A 19,538-nucleotide genomic window follows, 5' to 3' on the forward strand; every position below is an offset into this window, starting at 1 on the left:
ATTGCTTTCACATCCTGCACGTGAGCTCCCAAAGGCACCTGGTGGGCCACTGCGAGGAGCAGAGTGCTGGAATAGATGGACTCTGGTCTGATCCAGCAGGCTCTTTCTGATGTTCGTATGTTCTTAAAGTCCTGGACAATACAGTCTTTGTATCTAACAATGCTTTGCAATGGAGTCTTTGCTTTGAAAACTGATCACATACTGTTAAAGAAAGTCATTGTTTTGATCCCCATCCCCCTCCTTTTAATAGTCATTTGATGCCTCCAGAATTTTCTATTTCCTGGTTTGGGAGTAGGCAGAGACAAGCCAGTGGGGCCAACCCAACCCAATCCAACAGCAGAACACGAAAAATGCCACGACACGCCGGAGTTGTGACTCTCTCGCCTTTTATTTCTTGCCTTTTTTTCCTATAAAAAAACTCCTCCATAAATTTCACAAATTTAACAAAGTTTAAAAGTCAGGACAAAAACGATCCCATAACTCGTTACAAATATTTTCCCCTTCCCGCCCCATCTTTTCAGGATTTTTACCTGGAGTCTTGGGCTGGGCGAGCAAAGAACCCCCCCCCCCCCTCCCAACATGACCTTTTTTTTTTTTAATGTCCTCTCTACTCCATGACCAGGTATTTAATACCTTTTCTTTCTTTTCTTTTCTTTTTTGCTTTTGGCAGACAAAAAAGCAGCCAGAAGAAAACTAACACACGAGCAAGAGGATTAAGTACTTATTTACTTCCTTGAAGAGTGCAAACTCTTTTGTTCGCCGGGGCTACCACCCCCATAGCCCGCCCGCCCCATGACAACTCCACTCCCAGTCAAATGTTTAATACATAGGAGGCCTGTTCAAGAAGGATAAATCAGGCCGTGCGTACTTTGCGTTATAAAAGAGAAGAAATCTGCATATATGACATGCAAACCCCTCGGAAATCCTAGTCTGCTCACCCCTCTGCCTCCGAGATCCCCACCCCACAGGTCTTTCCTTGCTGTACTGGTGAGAATATCCACAAGGTCACACACTTGCCTCTTTCTTCCGTCTAACAATACAACTGGGAAGGACAATTTCTGGGGTTGAAACCCTCTCTGTCAGAGTCCGGAGGTAACAGCGGTGGACACACAGTCTCAAGTACAACCGACAGGTCACTCGGAGACACGTGGGCCACGACACACTGAACCACGAAAACAAGCCGACGTGAGGGCTTGTAACGGCAGAGCCGGCCCCAAAATGAAGCCCTTCTGACCTCTGCCTGATCATGCATTAAGAGATGGAGACCGTGCCAGCCTGGAACCAACAGGTGTTTGGGTTTGAGCAAAAGCTCAAGGGAGCCAGTAGGGGAAAGAGCAGGAACAGAACTTGCAGCCCTTCCTGGCTTCATTTCTCTCAACCACTGCCAGCAATGGGGTCTACTTCTCTCCAACGCACCCTCTGCCGCCTCCGGTCCAGCACCTCTCCATCAGTGATACACATCAGTCTCTGCAGTGGCCACTCCAGTTTGATACCAGACACAACGGCTGGGGCCAGGTATTGGGGAAGAGAGAAATGCCACACGAAAGGTCCAAGTCTAGCTACCTGCCTTCTCCATTTGCCAAGGCCAGGTATGGAAAAGTTGAAAACTGCCCTGGCAGTGGCAGTAGATGGAATTGCAAAAGAAAATACTCACAAGTTTTTGCTTTTTTAAAAAAATGAAAATTATGCCCCCAGTGTTAAAAGCTAGATTTGCGTTGTACCCTCTGGGCACCGACAAGATGTCTCGGCTCTGAGCTTTCAAGAGTCAAAGCTTGTGTTGCAAGCTTTGACTCCTGAAAGCTCATACCATGACATTCTTAGTCGTCTCCGAGGTACCACTGGACTCGAATCCAGCTCTTCTACTGCAGACCAGCAGGGCTGCCTAACGGGTGTTCGTTGCCAAACCCTTCCCCCATCTTTTGCTTCTGAACAACAGCAAGCAGTAGACATACTGATGTTCCCCACCCCAACACAAGTTTCTTCTCCATTGACCACAACATGATTTCAATTCCCATTTCCAAACCTGCCAACTCAGCCAGTCTGGAAAACGGGAGGTCACAAATTGTCAGCCAGCCCAAAGCTACGGTTTCTACTGGAGAATCACAGCCAACCTCCCCCACGCAAGTCAGGGCGCCCTGCCCTGGCCTTTGTGAACTTGTGCAATAAGCCCCCCTCCTCCCCAAAACACACCAGCAGCTGGTCCAAAACCACTGACCTATACCAATCATTGAGTAACACACCTGCTGGTTTTAGAACCACCCATTTCCCGAACTGCTTCCCTGCCAGGCCGCTCTGAGGCAATTTATACCCTGAGCTGGGCCAGCGTCCATGGAAGCATTTGGCCAGAGCATATTGGCACGTCTTTGCAAAAAGCAAACTCTTAACAAATGCTTGCTCCAAACGGATCCCAGGGGTGGGAGAGTTGGGGTACCCTAAACTTCACGGCTCATAACCACGTGTTATCGCGGCTGTTATGGGCCACAAACCACACTTATGTCGGTCGGTGAGCCTTCAAGGTGCCAGAAGACTCTTCTTTGCTGGGAAGCCGGGTTTTGCTAGAACAGGCTAAACGCAGCTGCCATTTTTAGGTATTGTTTGATATGTTCACCACTGAATCAAAAATAATGCAAATCATAGTGTCTATAATGTTGAAGTGTATACAACATTAAACAGCCTTGGGGAGAGCCAACCCATTGGTCCATTAAGGCCAGTACTGTCTACTCAAAGTGGCAGAACAGAACCTGTGACCTTCCGCACGCCAAGTCTGCCTTTGACCCTTAACTTGAATTCCCTCCCAAGTTTTCCTTCTTTTTTTCTTTTTTAATCCCTCTTCCCATGGCTTCAGAACTGCTTACAACCCCCCCCCCCCCAAAAAAAAAACAACAACACACAAACCCCCTGGTGTCTGCTCAAAGCCACTGGGCAAAGAAGTAAACGAGGTGGTCGCCATCCACAGTCAAGACTTGAGCGCAGAGACCAGTGTTCCTCTGGATCACTTTCTGATTTGCCCTCCCCCAACTGTGCCCCACAGTGGCAAATGGAAAGGCTGGAAACAGATGCCAGTTTCTAAGGGGGGGTTCAGTAAGGGGGGGGGATGGAAAAATATATGGCAAAGATATCCATCTGAAATGTTAGCCACACCCTTTGTCCCTCACTAAGCTGTACAGTAATAAATGCTCACTGCAACGAGGTACCATCCCATCTCCCAACTATTTTTTAGCTACCTACCAAATGCTTTCAAGGGAGAGAGGCAGACACAAACACACACACACACACACGCACTGGATCCACAAACACAGCTGAAGAACGAATCTACTACAACAGAATGGGCAGACGGGCACCGAACACACCAGGCCCAACGGCCACGCCCCTGGCTAAAGGCCTCCAAGGCTTTTGAGGGTTTTTTTTAAGCGCTAAAGAAAAGAGGGGGGAGTACACTGGGTGACCACAATGTCGGTGAGGCCAAACTGGTGTTCTTTGGAGTGGGGGGGGGGGGGGGGAATTCTTTAGAGCCAGTCCACAAAACACTTTTGAAACAAAGAATCCCACCATCTTGTACAAACGAAGGTCTCTTTCCTGCAAGCCATCAAAGAGGAAACTTGAAGCAGTCTAAAGGGACACAAGGTTTCAGAACGTGGTGCTGCTAGGAATCATGCCAGCCGAGGCCTGTGCCCCTCTGCCCCCCCAAAGCTACGCCCAGGGACCCCACCCCTCAAGAGCAAAAGGTTCTTAGGCTCTCGCACAGATGAACTTGCCCAGCTCTTAGGGCAAACATGCTTGAGCAGAGAGAGACTGGCAAATGAAATCCGTTCAGGAGGGAAGGGGGAACATCCGTTAACTTTGGAAAGAAGCAGTTTAGTGTGTCTTCTTTAGAGGGGATTTTGGTCACTGTTCAAAGACTTGTGTCTAGCGCCGAAAGTGGGCCTCCCCCCCGACGGTAAACAGCTGCAGCATCACCCCAGATAGGAAGACGTAAGCCCAGGGGACCGTCCAGGATTCAGAAATGCCTGTGTCCCAAGCCAGCAGAGAAGGATCGAACAGCCCAGTAAGCACTTCTGTTAACACAACGCTGGTTCCTCTGGAGTTTCCAAGGCTCAGAGTTCAGTCACTGCGCCGGGGCTGGGGTACTACCAGGGCGGTGGCATTTTTATAACCGAAGGACAATAGTGTGCAGATACAGGAAGAAAATGTTTTGTGGGCATTCAGGGTCAACGTGACCTACCCCCACACCACCTTATTGCCATTTCAGTTGTAATCACTTGCATGATTTAAAAAAAAAGAAGAAAAGAAGGACAGGATGCAGCTCAAGGAACTAAGCTTTCCTATTTGATTTCTGTTTCTTTTTAAGTTGAACCAGGAAACCACCCCTGCGAGGAACTCTTTGAAAAGCACAAAGCGAGAGCAGTCTCTAGTCCAGCACCCCTCGGCCAGCAGCCGTTTGGCAAAAAAAAGGTTTAAAGAATCCTTGTCTGGAAACAAGTTCCCCTCCCGAGTTCTACGAAGACTGACTCAAAAGGGTCTTGTGCCCTTGCAAGCGCCTCGTGGGAAGTCCCTACATCGCACAAATACCAGTAAAGCACAGAAGAGCAACAAATATTCCAATTAGTGTTTTCGGTCTTATCAATACTATGCTTTCCAAAGTCCTATAAAACGGCAGACCTGCACGTCTGCAGGTTTTCCCAAAAAATGTGCGAGAGACATATAAAGATGTCCCCCGTTTTGCTTTCGCTCCACAGCATCCCACCTGTAGCTGCCTGGAGATGGCCCAACGCCTCTCTCTCTCTCTCTCACTCTGAGGACACAGAAGAGAAACGAGGGGCAAATGCATTTTGGCAAAAAAAAATTTTTTTTTTGCAAACACTGATGGTTGGAGGGAAAAAATAATAATAATAAAAAGCAACACGGATCAGCTCCTTTCAGAGCACAGAACAGAAGGCTTCGTACACACCTGCCTGGCTTCCAGACGCTAGAAACTGTCCCACTCAGAGGCCTTGTAACAAACAAGTCAAATGTTGCCACCTTTTAAAAAAAGAAAAAGATCCAACCCCTCTTCCCAATTTTTATACACACCCTTTGAAGCCATAAGACCCAAACTGGGCCCTTTTTACACCGTACATATATATTATATATATATATATATAAAATAGCATACAATGAACATAGTCCTTACAGTTAAAGCGTATTTTTTTTTAAAAAAAGGGGTGCAGAAGGGAGAGACTCTCTTGGAGGGGACCGGATCCAGCGCTGCGTCTAAAGTAAGCAAGGTTGGCAGGCTGCAAGCTATCGTCTGCAGCACTCACAGGAAGTCCGCTTGCCGGAGGAGTCTGGACGACCCCCTCCTCCTCGGAAGGCGTGAGAATACTGTACGAATCCGACGGTCCTCTGCTACACATCAAGACTGCAGCCGGTCAGGTGCGGACACCCGCCTCGTTTCAACAGGTAAGCCTCAGAACGCCACAGGCAGGCATATTCCGCAGTCTGTAGGTTTGTCAGAAACAAAACAGCTTCGCTCAGCTCTGAAACGAAGAGGCAGCTTCAAAGTGCATTCTCAAAAGACAAGCACACGCGCGCACGGAGCCCCTTTTTTTCTTGAAAGCTGGAGAGAGGGACGAGTGCGCCACGGAACAGCTTAGGACTGACGCGACTGGGCTCTATCAGGCCCAGGGGGGCTGCCAAAGCAAAGGAGGACAGGCTGGGCGGTGGCTTGGCTGAAGCTCAGAAAGAAAACGCGGCGGGTTTCTAGAGCGCAGCTGTTCTCTAAGGCAGTGCTTCAGGTGAATCGAGGAGGATAAGGCGGCAACAGAGGCCCACGGGTTGGTTTCCTGGTACCAAAGAGACGGGGAAGTCTGGTTTTCCAAAAAGCGTCCCACGGAATCCGGGAGGCCGCGGGTCACGTAGCCACAGCTTCCAGGTAACTCTGCAGCTTGCGGACGGTGGTCTCGTCCAAGGAGAAGAGGTCAAAGTCAAAAGTTGTGTTGGTGACGTTGAAGTGCCCCGTCTCCTCGATGAGGTTGACGATCTAGGGAGGAGGAGAAAGAGAGGAAGGCTTCATTCCAACAGCAGCCCAAACCGGCTCCACTCCAGTCGTCCAGCGCTGCCGTTCCCATTTTCTAGCCCCCGCCCCACATTGTGAACCCCTGCATTGCAGGGATATTGTGTCTGATGACTACAGAAGAAGAAGAGTTGGATTTATATTCCCTCCTCTCTCTCCTCAAAGGGGCTTACAAACTCCTTTCCCTTCTCTCCCTCACAACAGACACCCTGTGAGGTAGGTGGGGCTGAGAGAGCTCCGAAGAACTGTGACTAGCCCAGAAGGTAGCCCCATGTCCCCGAGCACATGCCACTGAGCCCCTGCAGGCCGACTCAGGTGGGGGCGGGGCTTGGCAGTGGGCAGCCGTGGCACGCAGGCCGGGCTTGGCAGTGGGCAGCCCCTGCCAGCCTGCACTGAGCCCAGGGGTGAATCTTGGCAGCAGGTAGCCCTGCCCCCCGAGCGCAGGAGGCCCAGGGGTGGGGTGCCCACAGAAGGGGTTGTCTCCAGGTGCCATTTCCCCCGATACGCCTCTGGACTAGCCCAAGGTCACCCAGCTGGCGTGTGTTGAGAGTGCACAGGCTAATCTGAATACCCCAGAAAAGCCTCCACAGCTCAAGCGGCAGAGCGGGGAATCAAACCCAGCCCTCCAGATTAGAGTGCACCTGCTCTTAACCACTACACCATGCTGGCTCTCAGAATCTCTATGCTCAGAGGCAGCACCCTCAGGATACCAATTTATGCACATGCACCTTATCAAGTCGCTGACATGTTAAGAACATAAGAACATCAGAAGGAGCCTGCTGGATCAGACTAGAGTCCATTTAGTCCAGCTCTCTGCTACTCGCAGTGGCCCACCAGGTGCCTTTGGGAGCTCACCTGCAGGAGGTGAAAGCAATGGCCTGCTGCTGCTGCTGCTACTAATGTTACTAATACAAGTTTTTTGGGGGGGGGGGGGGTGCAAACAGCAGAGCAAGTCGGTTGCCGTTGCGCCCTGAGAGCAGGCCTGCCGGACTCACTGCACGGGCCGTTATGGGGAGAACGAGGGTGGGCTGGCCGGCCCTTTGACCCGACGTTAGCAGCATGGAAATTGGGTTCAGCCGCTCTGGAGCTGTTTTTTTAAAAACAGAAAAGGCGGTAGAGAGAGCCCATCGACCCACACGTTCCTTGGTACGCGCAAGCCCCTGCCTTACGAGGAACAGAAATATGACAGCAACCACAGGAAGAGGCAGGCGCATCAACCACTCCCTAATTCTGTGGGGAAAGCACAGAACGGCTGAGAGAGAGAGAGACGCATGCGCAATGGGAGCAGGGTGATCTTCCTTGGCACCGGGCTGGTTCTGAACTAGGGCGGGAACAAGGGATTTGAAGGGTAACAAACCAGCCAGCTTTAGGCAGGATTCCTTTGCACACCCATCCATCAAAGGCAGCCAATCCTGGGTTTCATAAACTTGGGCACTGGTTTCGGACGCGGAATTTTGCTTGGTTTTGTCTCGACTCTGCCCCGTTCCCCCCCCCCCCCCGCCCCAAATACCTGCTGTAGTACGTTCCGTTCTCGTAGTGCCATCAGCCTCCGGTGAAGCTCCACTAACTCATCGGTGTAGGCCTTGAATGAGGAGGAAGCAGGGAGGGGAGAGAAAGCAGATCAGCGTGGCCACTCCCATTTGTTACGCTGAGGCTTCCCCACTGGGGGGGGGGAGGGGGTTTCGAGCCAGATCCAGGCAGCTGAACTGGGCCAGAAGCCTCCTGATAGCTCCGTGGTGGCGAACCTTTGGCACTCCAGATGTTATGGACTACAATTCCCATCAGCCCATAAGAACATAAGAACGAGCCTGCTGGATCAGATCAGAGTCCATCTAGTCCAGCTCTCTGCTACTCGCAGTGGCCCACCAGGTGCCATTGGGAGCTCACATGCAGGAGGTGAAAGCAATGGCCTTAAGAACATAAGAACGAGCCTGCTGGATCAGACCAGAGTCCATCTAGTCCAGCTCTCTGCTACTCGCAGTGGCCCACCAGGTGCCTTTGGGAGCTCACCTGCAGGAGGTGAAAGCAATGGCCTTCTGCGGCTGCTGCTGCTCCCGATCACCTGGTCTGTTAAGGCATTTGCAATCTCAGATCAAAGAGGATCAAGATTGGTAGCCATAAATCGACTTCTCCTCCAATTGGCCATGCTGGCAGGGGCTGATGGGAATTGTAGTCCATAACATCTGGAGTGCCAAAGGTTCACCACCACTGTGATAGCAACAAACAGAGCAGTCACGGACTTGGCACCATCTGCTCCAACTGGCTGCAGGTCCTCGAGGCTATCAGGCAGACAGAAGCCTTTCCGTGCACCGCAGATCCCTGGGAATAAAGGTGCCCATGACCTCTTGGCATGCAAAATGTACCCTCCTGCTGCCTACCCCCCACCTCCCTTTTTGGGAATGGGTTGAGAGTCTGTGATGGATGAAAAGCCCCATCACTGTCAGAAGGGCAGGTTGGTTGAAAGATACTGATAAAATAAACAAGAATGATAAAGGAAAAATTCTGGAGATGCGGATATTGACTGTTCTTTTCAACATATATTAACATAACAATGATGCGGCTGGCCTCCACACGGGCCAGGACTTTTACAGCGTTGGCCCCTGCCTGGTGGAACGCTCTTCCTCCAACTGTCCGGGCCCTGCGGGACCTTGGTGAGTTCCGCAGGGCCTGTAAGACCGTGTTGTTCCACCGGGCCTTTGGAGTGCCCAGCCGCTGATAAGGTGCCCCCTACTGCTCCTTGCCCTGGCACTGGTACATCAGAGCCCTCATATTGAGGGGCCTGCCGTCCCCCTCTTGGGGTGGGTTGAAATTGAGGCTTGGACGCCTTTTGTTTAAATGTTAATAATTAGCCGCTGTTTTTATGTATTTTAAGATGTTTTATTGATGGAGCCTATGTATTGTATTGTGTTGTATTGGATTTGCTCCTGTTTTATATTATGTTGTTCACCGCCTGAAGCCCTTCGGGGATCCGGCGGTATAGAAATTGAAACAATAAATAAATAAAAATAAATAAATATGTGGTGGACATGCAAAAAAAAAAGTGAAAAAAATGTAGGATAAAGACAAAGGCATTAATACAGGAAAGTTTAAAAATTAAATTTATTGTGGAGGCAAAGCTAGTGCTGCTAGGCATATTACTAAAGAATCTTTCAAAAACTTCTGAAGGACTGTTTCCGTATTTGCCAACAGCCGCTAGAGTGACATTTGCAACATGGCGGGAGATGGGAAAATGCCCTAGCTTAGAAAACGGGGAAAATAAAATGAGGGAGTACACAACAATGGCAAAATTAACATGCTTGGTCAATAAAAGACCTAATCAGGAATTTCGAGACACATGGGAAACGCACTTCTCGAATTTTTCATCCATGTAAAAAAATTAATACGCAATGTTAATAAGGGAACCTTACTGTATGTACTCGCATGTAAGTCGAGCTTTTCAGCACTTTTTTTAGGCTGAAAAATGCCCCCCTCGACTTATACGCGAGTCAGTGGCAGGGCTACTGGAGGGGGAGTGCGCCATGCAGCCGGCGCATGGCTTTGGGTCACGTGGGGGGCAGAAAATTCCCACCCTTCCCCTCTCCCTTCCCCCTGCGGCCCCCCTCCCTCACGACGCCCCCCCCCCACACACACACTTACTTTAGCAAACGGAGCAGGCTTGAGAAGAGGCCTGCCTGTGTTCCTGGGAAATGTAGTTCCCACCAGGTCGTTTGCAGCCTGGAAGGGAAAAGGCAGGTCTCTTCTCCAGCCTGCTCTGTTTGCTAAACTAAGCGTGGGGAGGGCGCCACGGGGGAGTGCCAAGCAGGGAACCCCCTCTGCCCCAGGGAGAAGGGGCCCACCAATCAGTATGAAATTTCAGAATCTCTGGAATTATAGAATCAGGGCCAGGGGCTTTCCTTCCTTTGAGGTCCTCTAACAGGTCAACTACTTCTTGAGATGAGACAGGAGGCCCACTTGGCAAATCTAAAGGGATGGGTGAAAGAGATCCATTGCTTAAAATATCGTCATTAAAAAGTTTGCTAAAATAGTCATGCCAAATATCAGGGGTAATGCAGGTAGGGGTAGGAGGCTTGCTTCGGTTAAAATTATTCAGGACAGCCCAGAGTAGCTTCGAATTGTTGGAAGTTACTGCAGAGTGGAGATGTTCCCATTAAGTGTTGACATGTTCCATATAGTTCTTCCTAATTAGCTGACGAAAGTTGTTTCTACAATTTATTAGTAGGGCGAGGAGGTCCTGGTCTCCTGAAGCCCTAAAGTTCCGATATAAGGAGCGAATTTGACTATTGTGCTCCATGCACTCTCTTATTTTCCAAACCAAGGCTGCCTCCCTTCTCCCTGGGGCAGAGGGGGGAATGGCAGCGGTGCCTCTGCTCTGTGCTCAGCTGGCTCCTCACCAAGGGAGCCAGCGTCAGCCGAAGCAGGAAGTCTCCCTTCTGCCCCAGGGAGCCTCGCCTTTTCCCTCGGGGTAGGTGAGGGGGGAAATGGTGGAGGCTCTGCTCTCTGCCGGCTGGCTGGGGCTGCATTTCCCACCCTCGACTTTGATAAGCAGGAGCTCAATAATTTTTCCCAGTTTTTTGTGGTAAAATTAGGTGCCTCGACTTGTACACAAGTACCGTGTTTCCCCGAAAATAAGACAGTGTCTTATATTAATTTTTGCTCCCGAAGATGCGCTACGTCTTATTTTCAGGGGATGTCTTATTTTTCTATGTTCTGTTCGTCAGGCATGCTTCCAAACAAAAAACTTTGCTACGCCCTTTACTTTCGTGGGATGCCCTTACATTCTCGTGACTTCCAGCACAACCTCTACTACGTCTTATTTTCAGGGGATGTCTTATATTCGGGAAAACAGGGTATATATGGTACATTAATTTACAGAATGACTTGTAGGTGTTACTATTGCAATACCAGCGCTGGAGCATAAAAGAAATGCATAATTCAACTGAATGTATACATTTGGGGGAAACATTTTGGGATATAATAATTGTGCTTGAACATTAGGTGATCCATCTACGCCATCATAGAATACCACTGGCATAATTCTATTGGCTCTCTCATTACATAGTTAGAACTAAGGTACGTTTCGTTCTCATTTCCTATTCTCTTGTGGGTTTCATACTGTGGCAAATAAATAAATAAATATTCAAAAAGAAGGACTGGCTGTTGCACACTTTCCCACAAACGGGATAATGCATTTCCAGGGCACTTTAGCAATCGTTTGCAATTATAAAGCATAAAGAAACCTTCATTAGGCGTTAAAAGTTTGCAACTATGTGAAATGGGAAAATCCACTTGCCGACAATTGCCAAACTGCGGTGAATGTGCCTTACCCAACACATGTGCAAGGCGTCCATCTTAACTGACCCAAAAACTCCATTTCACAATGGGCCAAGTCAGGATACGGCTGTGGTGGCGAACCTTTGGCACTCCAGATGTTATGGACTACAATTCCCATCAGCCCCTGCCAGCATGGCCAATTGGCCATGCTGGAAGGGGCTGGTGGGAATTGTAGTCCATAACATCTGGAGTGCCAAAGGTTCGCCACCACTGGGATACGGGATTGGACACCTGGATGAACCAGGCCTGACACTGTGCCACAGAGAGAAATACATCTCACCAAGACACACCTCTGAAGATGCCAACCATAGATACGGGCAAAGAATCAGGAGCAAGAGCTACCGGACTTCGACCACAACAGCCAACAACTTCATATGCTCAAAAGGCCCCCGTGACGGACTACTTCAGCCAGGTAAACCTGGTTTTGTTTCCCAGCAAAGTAGAGCAAGGATACCCCAAAGGCAGGGGTGGGCAATTATTTTTTCCATGGGGCCGAATAAGAAACAGAAAATATTGTGGAGGGCCGGGCCAAAAGGCAGGGGGGCGAGGCGCTTTTGAAAGCCCCGCAGAAGCCGGCAGCCAAAGCAACCAGCTCCTGCGGGGCTTTCAAAGACGCCTCGCTCCCCAGCAAGGCAGGGGGGCCAGTCAGGGTCATCCGGCAGGCCGGATGTGGCCCGCAGGCCGCATAATGCCCAGGTCTGCCCAAAGGGGTCAGGCCTGTCCCGCTCTGTCCAACTCAAAAACGCTTCCCTCTTCATGAAGCTACCTTGTCGTAGGTTCCTTTCTTGAGGATCTTTTCTGGTTTGCTGCACGACTCTGGACTCTTCCTCCCAGAGACCTGAGAAAGGTTAGGAGGAACATTCACACACGTTCATTAGGTCCAGTTCAGAGGAATCACACCAAGGAGAAAGAGGCGAGCGGGAAGGGGAGGCGCCTGCTCCTTAATCGCTGAGGGGGCAGAGCAGGCACGCGAGTGAGGAAAGGCAGGCCAGCCAAATTCAACCCATGAGCAGGGCAGGGAGGGTGCTGAGATCCCTGGTGGTGCACAGTAGCGGCAAACGCCCAGCTCACAGTACCTTATTGCTCGAAGGGGGGAGTTTCTGGCTGGGAGGAGGTTCGCAGCTGGGCAAGCAGGAGTCCGCGCTGTTGTCGCTGTCGCTGTCGCTGTGGCTGAGCCTGAAGAGGCAAGCAGGGAGAAAGACTGCTGCAAACTGTCGCAAGCTGGACTCTGCTTTCGGTTGATTTCTTTACCATTAAACAGCATCAGGAAATGAGCATTTGGGTGTCTATTGCCAGAATTGAGAACAGTCAATACTTGCAAGCACCACTATACTCCCATGTCGTCCCTACGTCCTGTCACCCGGCCCCGATGACCAGTTCCCAAGGGGAGACGACATCTCTCCAGCCCCACGTTCCTCTGGAACAGGGGTAGGGAACCTGCAGCTCGAGAGCCGCGTGCGGCTCTTCTGCCCTTGCACTGTGGCTCCACGAGCCGAGCCGCCGGCCCCATCCTTGCCCGCCCTGCAGGCAGCAGGGCGGGCACACCAACTGCCCACGGTCGGCTGGGCCGCGCTGTGGGCTTCCCCTCTCACCCGCCCCGTTGGAGCGGGGCGGGTGCTTTCCCGGCAGCCGGCGAGGCCGAGCCGCTGGCTTCATCCTTGCCCACCCTGCAGGCAGCAGGGCGGGCGCATCCATGCGCTTCTCAGAATGAGCGGAGTAAAAGGTTAATATATATATTATTATATTATATATATATATTATATATATATGGCTCTTTGAGTGTTAAAGGTTCCCTACCCCTGCTCTGGAAGGAGAGACCGCCTTCCCACCAGTGGAGCCTGCCGAGAGAGCCCCTGTGATGGACACATGCAGCTGCAGGGGGCAAAACAAACTGATAATGGGTCTGAGAAAAAGGAAAGGGGGGCAGGGGGTCTGAACAGAAGCAGGTGCCCAGGTACCAGGCGGGAGGTGAAACACGGCGGGAAAACAGTACGCCTGAAAAGAGGAACCAATCATCCTTTCTCCAAACGTCTGTTCACTGGGAGTAGCAAGGCACGGAACCTCCATGCTCAGAGACAAGCTATCATGGCTGGCTGGCAAACTCTCCAAGGCAGTGTGAAATGGGACCACCGGCCCAGACAGCTCTTGGGCAATATTTCTGATCTTCAGCCACTGTGCTGAATGCTCAACAGGGAAACAGAGAGAAATGACGGAGGAAAAAGATTTCTACCACCCTGGCGGCAGATGTGACTTCCAGTAGATTCTAGTGCCGTGGTGGCGAACCTTTGGCACTCCAGATGTTATGGACTACAATTCCCATCAGCCCCTGCCAGCATGGCCAATTGGCCATGCTGAAAGGGGCTGATGGGAATTGTAGTCCATAACATCTGGAGTGCCAAAGGTTCGCCACCACGGACCTAGTGCAACCTGTCAAGCGCAACCTGTCAAGCGTTTCTTCTTTCTGTTACTATCCCATATAAGTATGCAATTGTCAGGGTGACGTCCGAATCCCCTTCCCCCAAACGGCTTATTTTAAAGCCAACAAGCAACTCCAGCCCTCAAGGGCTGCAAAGAAATGGCATCCGCACCATTTGGCAGGACTTGCCTGGTTCAGGACATGGGTGTTCTATACTTCCAATAGCCCTCTACCTTTCCTTCCCCACCCTGCTGCCCAGGGGACAGAAAGCTGAAACACACAACATTCTGTCTGCAGCCTGGCTTCACTTGCACGGCTGAAAGGGGCTGCAGCATCCAACACATTGTTGTGCCCCTTCTTTTTTTAAAAAAAAGATACAGATGACAAAGCTGCCCTCTCATCCTGACCACATCAAGGCATGACATTCTGCACCGGGGGGGGGGGGGGGGGAAGAAGAACGAAGGGAGGCCAACCGACCACCTTACAAGTCCTCCGTTTACGTGGTTATATTAAAGGCCACAACACGTTACCCTAGCATGAAGCGAGCTGGCAAATCCCAAGTGGGCTCACCTGGCATCTCTGCTGATGGGGGTTGCCTTGACGGCCGTCTCTTCACCGGAAGAGCTGTCGTCTTCGTCTGATTCCTCAGACTGGAGATCCTCCACCATGGATCGCAGCGGCCCTGGCCATCGGAAGCCGGGAAAAGCAGTTTTAATGGCCATGTCGCCTGAGAATTTGGACTTCCGCGCCAAACAGAATCGCACCTACAGGGCCCCCATTGTCAGACTGCGGACGGCCATCCGTCGGCCATCCGACAGCCATTGTCAGACTGCGGACATCTCCCTGATACTGTAACAGCTCACCAAGATTTTTTTATTTCATTGATACCCTGCCCTTTCCCAGCAAAAGCTCAGGGCAGCTTCTAAACATTAGTTAATCACATCATAATGTCACAAAACCATAAACAAAAAAAAAATCAATGTATTGGTCGGCTGGTTGCCTTTCACAGCGTCGAAACATTAGTAGCACAGTAGATTCAGGGCTGTATGCCAGAGTTCTAGTAGCATTCTCTCCTGACGTTTCGCTTGCATATGTGGTTGAGAGTCATTCAGAGGATCTGATGGTAGAATGGAAAGTGGAGTAGGCATACTGTGAAACAGGAGAGGCCATCTGAATCAGTAGCCTGGCATGTGAGTTCACAGAGACTATAGGCATGGGAGTAACAATGAAGATAGCAAGGTCAATAGGTGAATGGATCTGAATAGAAGTATCCTGGTCTTTGTTTCCTTTGAGTGCCATAGACAAGGATACTTCTATTCAGATCCATTCACCTATTGACCTTGCAATCTTCATTGTTACTCCCATGCTACAGACTTCTCTGTGACTCACATGCCAGGCTACTCCATTCAGATGGCCTCACCTTTTGACCTCACAATATATATACTCCACTTGCTTTCCATTCTTACCATCAGATCCTCTGAAGATGCCAGCCACAGATGCAGGCAAAACGTCAGGAGAGAATGCTGCTAGAACACGGCCACACAGCCCGGAAACCACACAGCACCCCCCAAAAAATCAATTTAAGTAACAACAATATTCCAAACGATCCAAACATTAAAGAACAAGACACAACTTCGATGGCAACCAAATCAGGTGTCCGTGAGGGACTCGGGAGCAGCCTAGAAATCTATCCATACCCTTCCCATCATAAATCTACTTGCTGTGTGGACAGCGAGGTGGGGGATAAGGGGGGGGCAGCAAGATGAAACAGAAACGATGTCGCCTCAACCAAAGGCCCGGTGGAACATTTAGCAGCCCCTGCAGAAGATGACCACAGACTGCCAGTTGTTTAAGGAGGATCACCTCCACAGGCTGATTGTGGGTGGGGTGGGGTGTGAGCCCTCCCCAGTTCAGGCTAGTGCCGCCCCCTTCTCCTCCTCGGTCCGTGCTGGCCGGAGCTAATAGGAATCGTAGTCCATGAACATCTGGAGTGCCGTAGGTTCACCACCACTGTCCTAGGTTACCTTGACTCTCCAATCAAAAATCAATCAGGGAAAGCCAAATGTCAGAGATCAGGGAGCAGCCTGTCCAGCGGCTCTCTCTCTCTCTCTCTCTCACCCCACTCAGTTTTATTCACCCAACCCATAAAAAACCTACTGGGCATTCTGAATAAACTTTACCTCCATTCACTCTCCCAGCCCTTTCCCCTGGTTTCATACACCAGGAGATCCAGGCCTTTGACCCCACGAATGATACCATCCCCATGAAAACACTGAGCCTCCCAAGACCAGGCAACCCGCCAGCACGGTGTATTGGTTAAGAGTGGCGGACTCTAATAGGGGGAACCGGGTTTGATTTCCCACTCCTCCATATAAAACTTGCTGTTCTCTTCCAACCGTCTCAGCCCCGCCAATCTCACAAAATGTACTGGAGATCCCTGGCCCCTCAATGATGCAGCTGGCCTCCACCCAGGCCAGGGCCTTTACGGCTCTGGCCCCTGCCTAGTGGAACACTTTCCCTCCAGCTGTCCGGGCCCTGTGGGACCTTGGGGATTTCCGCACGGACTGTAAGACCGAGTTGTTCCACCGGGCCTTTGGAGAAACCAGCCGCTGAGTATGCCCCCCCCCCCCCCCAGGTTGGAGATCCCAATATTAGTGGGACCCATTATCAAGATCTATGGGTCCCCCATACCATCGGGACCCACTTACCCCCCCCCTCCTAAGAGGATTAGGTTCAGGTGGGACGCCATCTTTGGATATTATAACTGCTGTTTTTATTATAATTATGGATGTTTATGATGATTTTATGTGATTTTATGTTGTACTGATCCCAGAGTTCCCGGGATGGGGCTGCATGTATAATCACCACTAAGTGGAGTGGGAGTGAGTGAGTGAGTGAGGGAGGGAGGGAGGGAGGGAGGGAGGGAAGGGAGGGAGGAAAGGGAGGGAGGGAGGGAGGAAGGAAGGAAGGAAGGAAGGAAGGAAGGAAGGAAGGAAGGAAGGAAGGAAGGAAGGAAGGAAGGAAGGAAGGAAGGAAGGAAGGAAGGAAGGAAGGAAGGAAGGAAGGAAGGAAGGAAGGAAGGAAGGAAGGAAGGAAGGAAGGAAGGAAGGAAGGAAGGAAGGAAGGAAGGAAGGAAGGAAGGAAGGAAGGAAGGAAGGTGTCTGTTGTGGGAGAAGGGGAGGTGGCTGTAAATTGCTTTGAGACTCCTTAAAGGCAGAGAAAAGTAGGGTATAAAAAACAACCCTTCCTCTTCCTTTCCCCATCCACACAGCCTAAACAGCAGCACAAAGAGAAGCCTCGGCCTGCCCTTCGGGGCCTTCACCCTCCGCAGTGGGGATTAATTTCTTGCTCTCCCTTGTCTCAAAACCTCAAAAGACTGCTGTCACACAGCACCCAGGAAACCCAGTCCTGCAACAGGAAGTCCCTGGTTCAGATCTCAACTCTCCTGGGAACTCCCCGGGGCCCTGAAGCTCCTCTGCCTCCCTCGTGAAAAATGGGGGCACAAACGCTGGCCTGTTTTGCATGAAGCACACAAGTGGGTAGGACCTCTGATCAGATCTAGCATGAGCAGAGAGGGACTCGCAGAAGCAAGCCTTCCTGCCTTCCCAACTGCTGCACCCCCTTAATCATACAGGACGGGGTTCCCCAACAGTGTGAGGAGGAAGCAGGGGAGAGGGAAGTCTCGGAAAACTGGCCCACACTTCCCCCCTGGTGGAACAGGCTCCGGAATGGCTTTCCCTTGGAGGTTCGCCATGCACCTACCTTTCATGGGTGTAGGCCAGTGGTGCCGAACCTATGGCATGGAACCTATGGCACTCAGATACCTCTCTGTGGGCACGTGCACACAGAGATTGTCATGTGGGGGGGAAATCGCCCCCCCCCACACACACACACATCTAGGCTGGCCTGGGCAACTGGACTTGATGTGCGTGCACCCCAGCGAGCAGGGAGGGTGGCAGGCCTGGTGCCTGTGCTCCAGGTGGCTGCTGCCAGGGGGGAAGAGGTGGCAAAGATGCTAGAGGGCCACAGAGCGGTGCATGTGAAACTTGCTGGAGGCTACAGCAGGCTGGCCCCTGCTTGAGGGGGTTACTCAGCTTAAATTGCCGCATTGGCATTTTGCGATAAACGAGTGGGTTTTGGGTTGCAATTTGGGCACTCGGTCTCGAAAAGGTTCGCCATCACTGGTGTGGGCACATGGTGAAGACCTCCCTCTTTGCCTTCGCATTTGGCTAACCCTCTGGAAACTCCCTCTGCAGCTGCTCGTCTGGAAGGCGGAGGTGGGGGCATTTTAGTGCTGTTTTTATTGTTAGATTACATTTATGAAGTTTTTATTGTGGTTTTGAATTGTTTTTAACCTGTGCGAACCACCTAGAAACACTGCTATAAGTTGGGGTATAACTATTTATTTTTTTAAAAAAATAAACAAAATAAGAAAAAAATACCATTAGGATCTAAGCTGTACTATTGAAAGAGGTTCTAAGAACATTCCAGTTGTGACTCGTGGGGTTGTTCTCAGCTCGGAGGCACAGCAGATTCCCCTGGGCTTCATTCCCCAGTCCGAGGCCCTGGTCGCCACATCTCAAAAAGGATATTGAAGAGATAGAAAAAGTGCAGAGAAGGGCAACGAGGATGATTGAGGGACTGGAGCACCTTCCGTATGAAGGAGAGGCTGCAGCGTTTGGGACTCTTTAGTTTGGAGAGGAGATGTCTGAGGGGGGATATGATCGAAGTCTATAAAATTATGCATGGGGTAGAAAATGTTGACAGAGAGAATTTTTTCTCTCTTTCTCACAATACTAGAACCAGGGGGCATCCATTGAAAATGCTGGGGGGAAGAATTAGGACTAATAAAAGGAAACACTTCTTCACACAACGTGTGATTGGTGTTTGGAATATGCTGCCACAGGAGGTGGTGATGGCCACCACCTGGATAGCTTTAAAAGGGACTTGGACAGATTTATGGAGGAGAAGTCGATGTCTGGCTACCAATCTTGATCCTCTTTGATCTGAGATTGCAAATGCCTTAACAGTCCAGGTGCTCGGGAGCAACAGCCGCAGAAGGCCATTGCTTTCACATCCTGCATGTGAGCTCCCAAAGGCACCTGGTGGGCCACTGCAAGTAGCAGAGCGCTGGACTCGATGGACTCTGGTCTGATCCAGCAGGCTAGTTCTTATGTTCTTAAGTTGTGGGCTGGGAAAGTTCTTCCTCTGCCCAGACCTCGGGAGACCTCTCTGACAATACCAGATGGACCAAAGGTTCAGAGAGCTTTCAAGCGTTTGTGAGTGGAAGCATTATGGGTCCGCTCATCAGCTGTTAGCCGGAGGGGTCACACCTCAGGGGTTGCTGCTGAGTCCCGGCTTCCCCAATGAGAGGAGGAGGAGGAGGAGGAGGTGGTGGAGGCAGCAGAAGAAGAGTTGGATTTATTTCATGAATAAATTTTTCTCTCCCTTTTCTCTCCTGTAAGGTAACTCAGGGGGGCTGACAATCTCCTTTCCCTTCCCTCCCCCCGCAACCCAACAAACACCCTGTGAGGTCCTTGTAAGGTTAGTGGGGCAGAGATCTTTGAAGCAACTTCTATTCCCACCAGCCTATTATTATCTTTTTGCTCCAGATAAGCCATCCTTACTCCAGGGGTTCCCAAAATGGGGCCTGTGGACGCCACAGCGCGATCTGATACCATTCCTGGTGTTCTTAGAAAATGGGCGTGGGGCTTCTGACTGGCTGTGCAGATATTTTTT

At 50.8% G+C, this 19,538-nt stretch overlaps 1 protein-coding gene across 2 annotated transcripts in view; it reads right to left on the minus strand.

Annotated features, from left to right (window-relative positions):
- Positions 1 to 369: 369 nt before the first annotated feature.
- The window catches only part of MLLT1 (MLLT1 super elongation complex subunit), a 32,233-nt gene continuing 13,064 nt past the window's right edge, over positions 370 to 19,538 (minus strand). For both annotated transcript variants that reach the window (XM_048497069.1, XM_048497068.1), the window contains exons 8-12: positions 14,370 to 14,481; positions 12,460 to 12,559; positions 12,150 to 12,221; positions 7,563 to 7,634; positions 370 to 6,019 (exon numbers count right to left, since the gene is read on the minus strand). In XM_048497069.1, coding sequence (XP_048353026.1) covers positions 5,891 to 6,019; positions 7,563 to 7,634; positions 12,150 to 12,221; positions 12,460 to 12,559; positions 14,370 to 14,481 — 485 coding nt within the window. In that variant the 3' untranslated portion in view covers positions 370 to 5,890. The remainder of the gene's footprint in view (positions 6,020 to 7,562; positions 7,635 to 12,149; positions 12,222 to 12,459; positions 12,560 to 14,369; positions 14,482 to 19,538) is intronic.

The sequence above is a fragment of the Sphaerodactylus townsendi genome, linkage group LG05, assembly GCF_021028975.2.
Source record: "Sphaerodactylus townsendi isolate TG3544 linkage group LG05, MPM_Stown_v2.3, whole genome shotgun sequence".
Taxonomy (NCBI): Eukaryota; Metazoa; Chordata; class Lepidosauria; order Squamata; family Sphaerodactylidae; genus Sphaerodactylus; species Sphaerodactylus townsendi.